General features: G+C 40.4%; 1 protein-coding gene across 5 annotated transcripts in view; it reads left to right on the top strand.

Annotated features, from left to right (window-relative positions):
- Positions 1-12,713, top strand: part of ATAD2B (ATPase family AAA domain containing 2B) — a 546,820-nt gene that overhangs the window by 122,439 nt on the left and 411,668 nt on the right. For all 5 annotated transcript variants that reach the window (XM_069236016.1, XM_069236015.1, XM_069236018.1 and 2 more), the window contains exons 7-8: positions 1,822-1,938; positions 4,103-4,178. In XM_069236016.1, the coding sequence (XP_069092117.1) occupies positions 1,822-1,938; positions 4,103-4,178 (193 nt within the window). The remainder of the gene's footprint in view (positions 1-1,821; positions 1,939-4,102; positions 4,179-12,713) is intronic.

Below are 12,713 nucleotides of genomic sequence, written 5' to 3'. Positions count from 1 at the left end.
GACAAAACCAAAAGTCTGACCACCGATGTCAGATCGCTTGGCTTTACAGAGCTTGTTTATTTTCATGTTGTTAAAGCTGGTTACACTGATTTTTCCCATTCTGAATATTTTTTAGAAAACAATGCATGCATCAACATATTTTACTAAATGATGCTTCAAAGATATAGTACATCAAATTTCACAGTAATATAGCAAAACTTTGTTTCCTATTGCATTTTTTTACTGAACATTGTATTTTGAAAGCAAAGAATCATTCTTGCTTACAAGCTTCTGCAAAAAAATGGAATCTAATCAGAGCATTCTGGGAGCATTCTACGTAGCCTCATTAAACTTTTCAAATGTGCCTGTAAGCATTTTTATTGCACCCACTGTCAGTAGTTCAGTGTGAGCTTACAACATATATTTAAAGCACTCGCCCTTATAATAAAGGCATTACATTAATGAATCCTAAATACAAGTTTGAACAGCATTAACAAATGGACACAAATATTACCCCAACTGCAGACAGTTCATTCCCTGTAAATTGGCAGGTAAATAGTTTCTGCTGCAAGGGGCGGTGGGGCCTACTTGTCCCAAGGACATAAACATGAAAACCTGTTGTCCTGGACCCCACACAGTATGTCTAGAGTGCTGGGCTATAGGAATTCCACACCCCTGTATGTGGTTTTTGGAACAAACAGGGTAGGATGGAGTTCTGGGTCCTGTGCCAGGAGGCTCTGCACCTCTGAAGTTAGTTGGCATGGAAGGCCAATTCCCTGATCATGAACCACCTCGCAGGGTCCCTGAATACTTGAGTGAAAGCATTGAGCATTCAGCATCTGGCAGATTGTGAGTAGTGTCTGCATCCTGAGGTGGTGCAGGGCATCTTCCAACAGTTGGGGAGAATCCTGAATACATTGTATTGTCATTGTTGATTACACACAGTAACGAAAGATTTGCACTACGGAGTTTCCACAAGAACACTCAAAACTGTTGTACTTTCTTTTGTTGTTTTTTTTCATTGGTCCAGCAGAGCTGTGCAGTGGGCCATTTTTAATATTTTGTCATTTCTTTCGGTCTTTCTGCACCTTCTGAACCCACTGTCCTTATTAAAATCCTTCATCGTAATGAGATTTATTAAAGCATTGGCACACTTGTTCCCTCCCAAGCCGTTTGTGATGCCAGAGTAGGACCTTAACATGGTATTGATGTTTCTCATTTGTAAGTCCTTTGAGCCTATGTATAGCTGCTTGCCACATCTTCTGACTTTGAAGACTATTGTCCTTATTGTGATTACATCAGGAGAATATCTAAGAGGACACTGTCAAGGTGGATAGTCCTCTGCATCAATATCTTCTACTTACTGGCCAAGAAGCAGCCCCTGGAAGGTCTGAAAGCCTGTTCCACCAGGGCTAATGCTTTGGCCATTCTATTGGCTTGAGGAGTGCCTGTCTTGACATCTGCCAGGCTGCAATGTGGGAGTTTGTGCATATGTTCATGAAGCACTACTGCCTTGACAGCCTGGTCCATCAGGAAGGACACTTCACCCGCTCAGTACTGTAGAACATTTTTGTCTTTATCCACTCCGCTCCACAGACCTTTTGCCTGGGTAGGTTCTGCTTTGGTATCTGTTCTTAGGTCAGCAATCTTAGAAGTGTCATCAGTGCTTTTAAGTTGTAAAAGCTGATAAGTCTCTGTGCCATTTTAAGAATAGTAGATGAGTACTGACTGAATACTGGCCAACAAATTCAATTGAAGTGCTAAAAACACTTGAAATTACTATAGGATGTACTTCACAATCTCTGTATGGTCAAGTTATTGTATTATTGATTTTTATTATAGAATCTCAAGAGGAAGGTGAAGATGGAGATGAAGAAGTTGAAGTAGGAGAGGAGAATGACCGACCTTATAACTTGAGACAGAGAAAAACTGTGGATAGATATCAAGCTCCTCCAATAGGTAGGAAGCAACATGGTCATCAAAGTTAATTATTGTGTTGTATCTGCTTTCACAAGTCTTTTATTGGTGTTATAAACTGACATTTGAGCTGATTGTTTTGTGCTGCTCGTTTACTATTTTGACGGTATGTTATAAAATGAGAGCTGTTTTTATGTTCTAAAATGAGAGCTTTTTTTATGGTGTATTGTAAAATCCTATTGAAAGTGAGTTTGACCTTGTTTGCCTTCTTTGTCGACATACCTCAGTGCTACTGCAGGTAATACAATACAAACATCAATTTCCGAGTGTATTAATATACACATAGTATTGCTTCTTGTTTAATACTAATCAAGAAGACTGACCTCTAAAATATTGCCTTGAATTCTTTGAATTACTTCCATGTGGCGTATCAATATAAGCTTTGTTTGATACTGATTCTTTTGATTTGAAGTAGTCGTTTAAAAAGCTGACCTGATGGTATGTAAACTGTCGGGAAAGACTGCCTTCCTGTCAGAATTTTAAATGTTGTAGGTATAGAGGTGCTTTATCTAGGACAGTTTACCTGTTGTGATACAAAGTGCCCTCACCTATTGAGCACAGTCTTTTCTGCACAGGCCACAGCGTTTGCATACTTTGAGTGCAAATGTGAGTGAAATGTGAGCCTGTCCTCACAAAATGTTTCAGTGCAGACAATCATTTTGCATTAACAAACAGCGTGTAGATTGCAGTCACCCTGGAGACCAGTACATTGTGCATTATGTATACTTAAAAGGCCACCAGGGAAGCAAATGGATCTTAATTTCTTATGCTGTATACCCTTGTGTCTAATTATTATGACAGGGAAATTTAGCAGAATAAAATAAATTTTGAAATTTCAAGAAAAGCCAGTCGGAGACGATTGTTTACTGGTCCCTTTAAATGCTTGCCAGTGAACTTAATGCTTCACATATGTGGAGAAATTTTAAAGTCTTTAATCTGAACACTGACACACACACTCACACCCTCTCACACTCACACCCTCTCACACACACACCCTCTCACACACACACCCTCTCACACACACACTCTCTCTCACACACACACTCTCTCTCACACACACTCTCTCTCACACACACACACTCTCTCACACACACACACTCTCTCACACACACTCGCTCACACACACACACACACACACTCTCACACACACACACACACACACACTCTCACACACACTCTCTCTCTCACACACACACACTCTCTCTCACACACACTCTCTCTCTCTCTCTCTCACACACACTCTCTCTCTCTCTCACACACACTCTCTCTCTCTCACACACACTCTCTCTCTCACACACTCACACACATTCTCACTCACATTCTCACACACACACACACACTCTCTCTCTCTCTCCTCTCTCTCTCTCTTTTCCTTTCTCCCTTCCCCCCTTTTTTATTTAATTTATTTTTTTTGCCTTGCCATCAAGGTTAGCTCATTCACTGTGACATCAGCTTGTGCTTTAAATATACATTGGAATAGTAAGGGTATCATTATGTTTGTGGGACCGATTTAAAGACTGCTTCATCTTTATCAGTGCTGATTTTCCAATGTTTGTGAAATATCTTTCCTGTAATAACATTGTATCTTTGCTGTTGAGGAAATCCTTCTGAGGATTGTCATTAGCTATGCATCAATCCTTCAGACAATTCTAGTTTAGTTAATTGTTTGCAATCCAGCACCTATGTGATTCCATCTTCCTCCCCCACAGTTTGTCTCCGATTTTTCTGATGGTTTGACATACTTAAACAGCAGTTAGTTGAAGAAAATATTCCATTAATGTTGGGAGAGAATGCAATGTCAGTGTTGGCATTTTAGAAGTAGGCATACAGGCAGAAATCATTAGGTCACACCAGGATATGTTGAATTCTGTTAACTTTGCACAGTGATCATAAATGGATGAAGAAATTTGAATTATTTTATTGGGAGAGATATTTCTGATGGTGTAATGTTTGGTAATGACCCAGACAGTTAATACATACAGCCAGGTGTCTTGTCTTGTAAAAAGGTGTGAAATACTGCTAGAACTATGAACGTAAATTAAAAATTAGAGAAAAGATGTTATGATAGTGAAAACCTAGATCACTAATAATTGGAGCATAAGTAAATCTAATCTCCAAATGTGTTCTTTCTAATTTTCTTTACCAGAACCAGCACATCAAAGAAAAAGGCAAAATACTTTGTTCGATACTCACAGGTCCCCAGCAAGAAGGAGCCATATTAGGTAAAATGAAAGCTACAGTATGTTTTGTATTATATTAACTTTCTGAGACCTGACATGAGGGCAGTTTTAGTTCTAATAAAGAAAGATATTTTCTGCACTTTGTTTAAATTGAGAAGTAAAATAGAATTTTAAAAGGTGCAACTCATATTTAACCACGTCATACTGTATATTCTCTAATCTTTCATACATTGAGAGTATGTTCTTACCAAACATCATACCATCTTCATCCAGACACTAAGGACATGTATAACCATTACATTGTTTAAAATGATCTTATCTCAATTAAACAGACCCTGCCAAACTTACCAAGCAATTTAGAGTTGTACTAACTAGCAACCTCCTTTGGAGTATTCCAAAAGCTTGTTCATGCTGCATGGACCCTCTATTTAAAATTCATGCAGATAAAACCCTTTGTGGAACACAGAGCCAGTCAAAACTAGAGTTGTAAATATAGCACAAACAAGGATTCACATGTCCTGTATAAATGTTGTACAATAGTGATATAATAAATATTGTATAGCATTGTATAGTAAATGAATATTAGCAAAAAAGGATGATAGGTCAAAATGTTATATTTTATAATCCTTTCAGCACTATTAAAGATCGAAAGTACTATATTAATACAAATAAAAGTATAATTGTATCACATGAAACCCAGAACAGTACTAATTAATTTAGCATAATTAACTTAATATGTTTTATCCTGCAACTTGTTAAATAACTGTAGTTCACAGCACATCCTACTCCAGAGGTGCTAACTTTTTGCTGTTCATGTCAAAACTTTGTCATGCTATAGAACTCTCTGTTCCAGGGTTCTAATGTCAAAGAGAAGTTGATTTCCAAGTAACTTACATTTCTAACCCTTGGCAGCTCTCCAGGAATACTCAAATGCAGTTTGTATGTTATATACCTCATTCCACTATTGATAATTTTCTGTCTCTATTCCAGTTTGTTGTAGTTTGATATGTGGTAGTAGCAATACCTAAATTACTTAATTTAGTCCTGTTCTATTGCGAAACATATTCGCAGTTTTTTTTAGCAAATGTGTTCTTTCATGTAAGAGGCATAAACTGATCCATTACCTCAGTAATAAAATTCTAGCCCTTTTACCAGAATCTGTGAACTGTTTTAGAAGTTTCATGAACTTCTTGTTTAAGAAATTAAACACATTTCAGGGAATGTCATTCCTGCTTAAGCATGTTAATCCAATTTTTCCCTAGCCAAGATGCTGCTGCTGCCCAGGATGCTTTCTGTCTTCGGTAATATTCCTTTACAACTTAAGCCGCAGTTCTTCAAGGACCTTTCTTCGCTGATCATGGAGATAGTCTCTGGGTTTGGCAGGAGAACTGTAGCCCTGACGCCTTATACCTCCCACTAGATGAGGGAGGGCAGGACGTCTATAATTATGAGGTATATTACCTGTCAGCAGAGTGTGACGGAGTGGTTCAGACCTTTGATTTCCATTATTTACGAAACGAGCTATCCTATACAGGCATCCATGAGTATATGTTATATAGGAAGTTCAGAACCAGGGCCACGTCAATACTACTCTGGGCGGCTCATTATAATTGTCAAAGATACTTACCCGAGAAGGCTAGCGAGCTTCCTTATGCACGTAGAATAGACAGATCTCCCTGGACAGAGATATGGATATTGACACTAAGTGACCTATATAACACGCTTATGTCCTTTAGGGAGTTGGCGTTTGCACAGTACTTACCTCACACAAGAACCTCCACACTCCCAAGACAGTTCTTGACTTAATCAGCATTGTTCAAGTCTACCGCACACACCTTGGGAAGTGGTGGAGCGGAGTCAAAGGTTGACGCATTGATGTGGTTACTGTGAGTGTTGGGCGACCCTCATCACTGTGCATTACTGTCATACGAGCCATCAGGTCCATGAGACCCAAAGTCCTTGCATCCTAGAGAGCTAAGTGAGATGAGGATCTAGGAGAGAAACTGAAGGACCCAGAGTGGACCAGATCTCTGCAACAGCTGCAGCGTGTTGCCACATTATGGCCTTTGCCAACAATGTCCTTATACCTAAACATTTAGATCTCTAACAGATGTGGCACTTCCGTTAAGCTGGAAACATGCTTTCATTTTCCCTCTTCCGAAGAAACCATCTGTGGACACAACCGTACTGTCCAACTTTCAGACAATTTCACCTTTACGCTTTCTTTATAAAATCATTGGAAGCCATGTCAACGCTCATCTGACATCCTATTCGGAAATCAGCCCTCTACTGGATGAAAAGCAGTCTGGGTTTAGAGAGTTCCTGCACACTGAGACAGCTCTTATTATTGTAGTTAAGGACATCCGAGCAGTCTTGGGCCATGGCATCTATCAACTTTGCCACTTGTTCTGTACTCATCCAATGATTGGTTGAATAGGAAAGATTCAGCTCTTTTTTTTTTTAATCAGTCAGAGGATTTCAGCTTACCCTGCTGTGTTCCGCAGCAATCTCTGCTCAGCCCTATTCTTTTTAACTTATATATAGCCCACTGGCAGTGCTGATCAGATAATTTGGCTTTTCAATATGTCGTATGGTGATGACACCCAGATTGTCGTTTCCATCTCTGTCAAGTTGGGTGAACCCCAGAGTTGTTTCTCTATGTGCATGAATTCTGAGATGGAGTAGATGAGAACCAGCTTCCTGAAGCTGAACTCATAAAACATTGATATTCTGTTGCTTCGCTCGAAGTGTCCCAAATTGTGATAAAATGGTGCACCTTAACACCAACCACACACTGTGCTAGAAACCTTGGGATATTGTTTGACTCTGGGCTTTCTTTCACTATGCAAATTACAATAGTAGCAGCTAAAAGTTTCACTCTACTTTGTTCGATCCATAAGATTCCCCCCCTGTTTGCGAACATGCGTACGGAAAACTCACAGTACAGGATCTAATTGCATCTTGGCTTGATTATGCCAACTCTCTACTCGGGTCTCATTTATTTCCTGAATAGGCGCTAGATCTCTCAGAATGTGGTGGCCCAGGTATTTTTTTAATCTTTCGTGTAGGACTCCAGTCAAGCATCTCCTTCCCACTATTCACTGGCCCATTCCGCAGACAAACCTCATGCTTGACTTCCAAAACCATCAAGGTCACCAGATCTATCTATCTGTGTACCCAGGAAAGTGTGTTTGTACAAATCAGCTTGAGTCATCTGCTACCATGGACTATACTTTTGCTGGTTCCTAAATTTCAGAGTAGGGAGATTGGTGGCCACTCGTTCTGCTGTACATTTGAGCTGTGAAATTCACTTCCTTATTCTCTAAGGCTTCTGCCGGCCTATGCAGTTTTCAGGAAGTTCCTTTCAAAAGCACTATTTTAGCATTTGTTGAAGTTTCAAGTACTGCAGTAAATACCACAGAACAGCAATTTTTCAGTGATAAATTCCGTCCAGTCTCCTAAAATTGACCTGGAAAAAATGTATGGTAAAGATTGATACTGTGGATTTTGGCGAGGAAAGCGCCAATAACACGTGTAGTTACTCATTTTACTGGGGAAAACTCCTAGAGTTTTAGCACACCTACAAAATACTGCACACCATATGGTATCTGTATTCTGGGTGTACATCAAATACCTCACTCTTTTCCGGCCCACTTGGAATCTAGGCCTAAAAGAGCCCCTGTGTCAGAGGGGGAAGGGCTTGGAAAGCTCCTAACAACTTGAAAGGGCATGTGCTACCTTTAATAATAAAAGATAAGTAGTATTAGTGCCTCCTTATCCTTCAGTTATCAGGTTACTGAATGAGTATCTTAGGGACACTTATTATTAGTTTCCTGCATGGTACCCGAGACCTCAGTTTCAATGTAATTTGTAGCCTAGTAATGTGTATATCTACTGATTCCAGCATGTTTTGCCCTTCCTTGTTGAGAAATCCTAATAATATGCCATTATGTTTGTGTGTGTGTGACTTGCACCTTATCCTTACTCAGTTTCACTGACCCCAGGATGAAAGCCCGGTTTCAAGATAGTGGCAGCCAGGTCTGTAACCAGAAGTGAATATTCTGTAGCTCTGATACATTTCTACATACTGACTTTAAGTCTCTACGCTAGGGGCCTCCAACACGTAGCTTGGGAGCTGGTAGTATCTCAGCAGTACCCTCGAGCTAGCTCCTAGAAGTGCTGTACAGGACATTATGTAATTCAGAGGGTCTAGCCCAATGTTTCCAAACTGTAGGTCACCAGCTAGTTTCTGATGGGTTGCAAAAGGGCAATAAATAAAGATGCCTTTATATATATATTTTTTATCTTGCCACATTAGTTTGCTTGAAGACGTGTCAAATGTCAGGCTATGTCATTTGACTAACAGCTGCTTATTATTTTAACATAGGGTTTACTTTCCTTTTTCTGAGTGGAACATGAGAAAGGTTTTAAAATGAACAATGTGACAATCGTGTATGGGTACAGGGAGTGTGAAAGGAAAGAACGTAGGAGTTTTTTTAACGCACCACACAATTTAAATATCTGTAAATTAACTGTACACATTTCAGAACATATCCATACTTAGGAAAGCAAAAACAAAACTTTTTTTGTAATTATGAAGTATGTTGGGAACAAAGATTTTAATATGAGATATACAAATCAAGACACACTTAGTGATGCTAAGATGATATTTAATTTCCACACATCAACTTTTATGTGCTATATAGTGTTATCAGTAAATCTATATGTCTCTGCAAATTTATTTGACATTTTAATGGAAAATAGAATGTCTATAAAAGATAGTGTGCTTCCGCACAATGCTTTAGTAATATATTTGTGTCAGTGTGCTCAATAATGTACCAGAGTAAAAAAAAAAAAAAAAAATAGGGAAAAGCCGTTTCAAGCAACCGAACAATGAGGGATTCCCCTTGCTGAAGTAACCTATACTGTAAAGGCACTCGCACTCAGTCCCCACACTCAAACTAATTCAATGCCATGGGAATTTGGAAACCGCATATAGGTCATTTAATTATAAATTAATTAAAAATACATCCACTAAAACACCATCAATATACCAAATTAACAGACATGACATAAAAGACAAATATACAATACAGCATTCACTGAAAGGGGGGGAATTTAAAAATAAATACGCTGACCGGTTTCTAAATGAGAGGGTACAGTCCCACTTGATGTGTCACTGGATATGGCTGAATATGTTCAGTGACATAATGAAATCATCCATGCACTGTGGGTCATGTTTATCCGTTCCATTGATGCATTTCGGTGGTTGTAAACCATTTATACCACCTTCCTCAGGACAAATGCTTTTAATGACCCCTCCCAAACGAATATCTATAAAAAATACAATACATACACTTAAAAATAAAGTACTTAAACATATAAAAGCCAAAGAACAAGGATGCAACATTATAAAAAAAAAAAAAAAACCTTCATAGATAGAACTTATCTATAGACCATATGTGCCGACCCATATCCCTTGGTATATAAATTCTGCTTACTTCACACCACCATACAGTTGTGCATGCTGCTCATCATTTATCCATTCATTCAAAGGGCAAGAGTGCATATCATACACCTTCAGTCTTCACATTCATGCTCATCCATGTGCATATACCACCAACGGCCCCAAGATATTCAGGGACTTGTATCTTCTGATTTTTATAACCAATACTTGGTCTGTAGTGGTACTTTAGGCAAATACCACTCAGTCTCTTGGTGGGGGAGGGCTCTCTTTTACCTAAGGTAGTAATGTAACCAAATGGTCACATTATTATAACAAAGGGTGGTCTCATATTATTAAAATCAACCCAGCTGTAATTACATCCTGAATAAAAACACTCACTGTGTCCACAAAAACAGATCACATTCAGTGACGCACTATTCCAATGTCTACTCAACCTCAGTAGTTGCTACTAAGTCAACAATCAGAGAAAGGGGATTATACCTGAAATGATCAATAAAGCTTCCGGTCACATTTAGAGCATGAGGGGATAATACCAACATGAGAATCCTAACTTACCATGGCATTTGCTTTGTTAGCAAGAAGTGGTCCCCTTATGTAATTATATAGATGTTATAGACTAGATCTACGATGTAAGCACACCTAACCTCTCTCACATATCTGCAAAAAATATATATATTCGATGACGTGTGGCTGTAGATACACATACTCTGCATACTGATGCCATCTAGTGTTGTGTCCGGAGTTGTGTAAGTTACTTTTCTTTGAAGTCTTTTGAGTCACAGGATCGAGTAGTTCCTCATTTCGGTGATAATGTGCACGAGCAGTGACTCCATTGTTAGATTGTTTTCTGTCCACTGTTGGGTGCGGAAGTGTGTGCCTTTGCTCTGTGCTTCTATCCCGTTTCGGTTTGAGTCTTGGATCCTTATCTATCTTCAGTTATATTGTTATCTTTTGTGCTTTTCCACATCTGCTCCTCCTCAAAAACCTCCCGGGTTCTAGTTCAACCGCCTTTAGGGTCTACATTTGATGTTATTACCTGCCCCTCCGAAAATGTGTTGCTGGTAATGGAATGCTCCCCTTTAAGGTTCTGTCTGCGTTGTCACGCAAAATACCCACACAAGGACCAGCACTCAGTGTACAGTTTGTCTCCTCCCCAGACCACAAAGAAGCTGACTGCGACACTTGTAAATTGTTTCGATCAAAGAAGACACTCCCGGACCGCAGGGCTCGTTGCCTCAATATGTCTCAAATGGCCACTGATGACTCCATCTTCGGTGAAGGACATGCCTAAGAACAACTGACCACCGAAGAGCAGGCCTTCTCACTCGACAAAATCTCCGGCTCCAATGTGGAGATAGACCTAGAATTGCAGGAAATGTCATCCTCTCAGTGTGTGGGTACTGCAACCCCCACCCTTCTAGCCCAGCCAATCGAACAATCTTTGGCTTCAGGAGTCCCACAATCAGAGGTCACCGGTCCTCCACTGCTTCCAAGCCATGGTTGGATAGGGAAAACCTCTTTGAACACCCCGCCCTGGGCCCAAAAGGATATACCAAGGTCAAGCCTTCGGCATCAGCCTCTTCGGACCGAGAGCAGTCTGTCTTCTCGACCTTCAGGGACGTCCCAGCAGTAGACTCCTTCCACCTTGACACCAATGAAGCCTCACAATTTGAAACCGAAACCCTTGGTTCTGAAACCTTTGAAGCCAAAAGTGACCAAAACTTCATCAGCTTCCACCTCACCAATTGAGCTTATTTGAGTGAAGCTGGTCGTTCGACTGCAGAAAAATCCAGATTCAAGCAAGGACTGGCTGTATAATTGCCACACCCTCCTCTTTTCCACCACTCAGGAGCAAATGTACTTTTGAGAGGTACTGGATCTGCCCCTTCCTCCTAGGAAGAAAAGCATTGACAAGGCCACCAGCCCTGCCTTTTTCACCAATTCCTTCCAAATTACCTAAAACCCCCTAACAAATCACCTCAGGGGTCACTACAATTGTGCACTGGTGGGTTAGAGAGGCCACAAGGGGATACTGACCCTTGGGACATGTATGACACAGAACCCAACACGAGGAATTACCCTTATCTTTACCCAGCTCTCCCTTCCCCGTCTGAAGATGCAACCTCTTACCAGGAGGTCATTGTGAGAGTGGCAGCTCTGCACAGTGTAGAACTGTACAGGGAATCACTGGAGAAAGACTTCCTCTTCGACACCTTAGCTACTACACACATGGCCATGCAGTATCTGTCCATGTTAAAGGGTATGGTGCGACATGCCAAAGACATCTTCAAAAACCCTGTTAGAGCCAGGATTAAAAAAACATATAAACCAGCTCTTTCTGACCCTATTTTCATTCGGGGTCAACTGCCACCGGACACCATAGTTAACACTACAGCAGGCAAGAGGGCTAACTCTCAAGCAACTGGAGACACACCACCCCCCAGAGAAAGAAATTAAGTTGATAGACGCTGCAGGGAAAAGGGTTGCAGCCCAGGTTGCCAACCATTGGCATATCTCAAAAACATCAGAATGGGAAAGATAGAAGCACATTTAGTGTTCACTTTGCTTATATACAATATTGGATATCTAATCAAAAGGGAGTAAACCCTACTGGTGGCAAGAACCTGGCTCCCTGAGGGTATACCCCTCAACTCACAACCAGTAATACCACTTACTGCATAAGTGATCACTATGGTTTATTATTGGATGGCATCATCATAGGGACAGTCCGCACAGCAGATAATTTTAAGTTTCGCGTTTTTCACTACACAGATCTCATCACTAGCCTCCCAGTTAGCATTCACCTGGAGAAGCAAGTATCCAGTTGTGAAACCCCATGAAGGCTAATACCGTGGCTCATTCAGGGGCAACAACAGCATGGGTAGAGGTAGGGTGCCTCACCTCACGGAGCAATTTCCTCTGCCAAACAGTGACTATCCTAATCTACGCCGACCACACAGCACCTGTCCAGGGCATACTGCATTTTTTTTCAACCAACATGTCATTCTATCATCACAGACAAATGGTTATTAGGTAATACTTATAATCCCCAAAAAGGAGGGTTCCTGAAGGCTCATCTTACATTTCGGGCCTCTAAACAAATACATCCT

This window comes from Pleurodeles waltl, chromosome 5 (assembly GCF_031143425.1).
Source record: "Pleurodeles waltl isolate 20211129_DDA chromosome 5, aPleWal1.hap1.20221129, whole genome shotgun sequence".
NCBI classification, from domain to species: domain Eukaryota; kingdom Metazoa; phylum Chordata; class Amphibia; order Caudata; family Salamandridae; genus Pleurodeles; species Pleurodeles waltl.
Note: the sequence above shows the minus strand (reverse complement) of the source record. Positions and strands in the feature narration are given on the sequence as shown.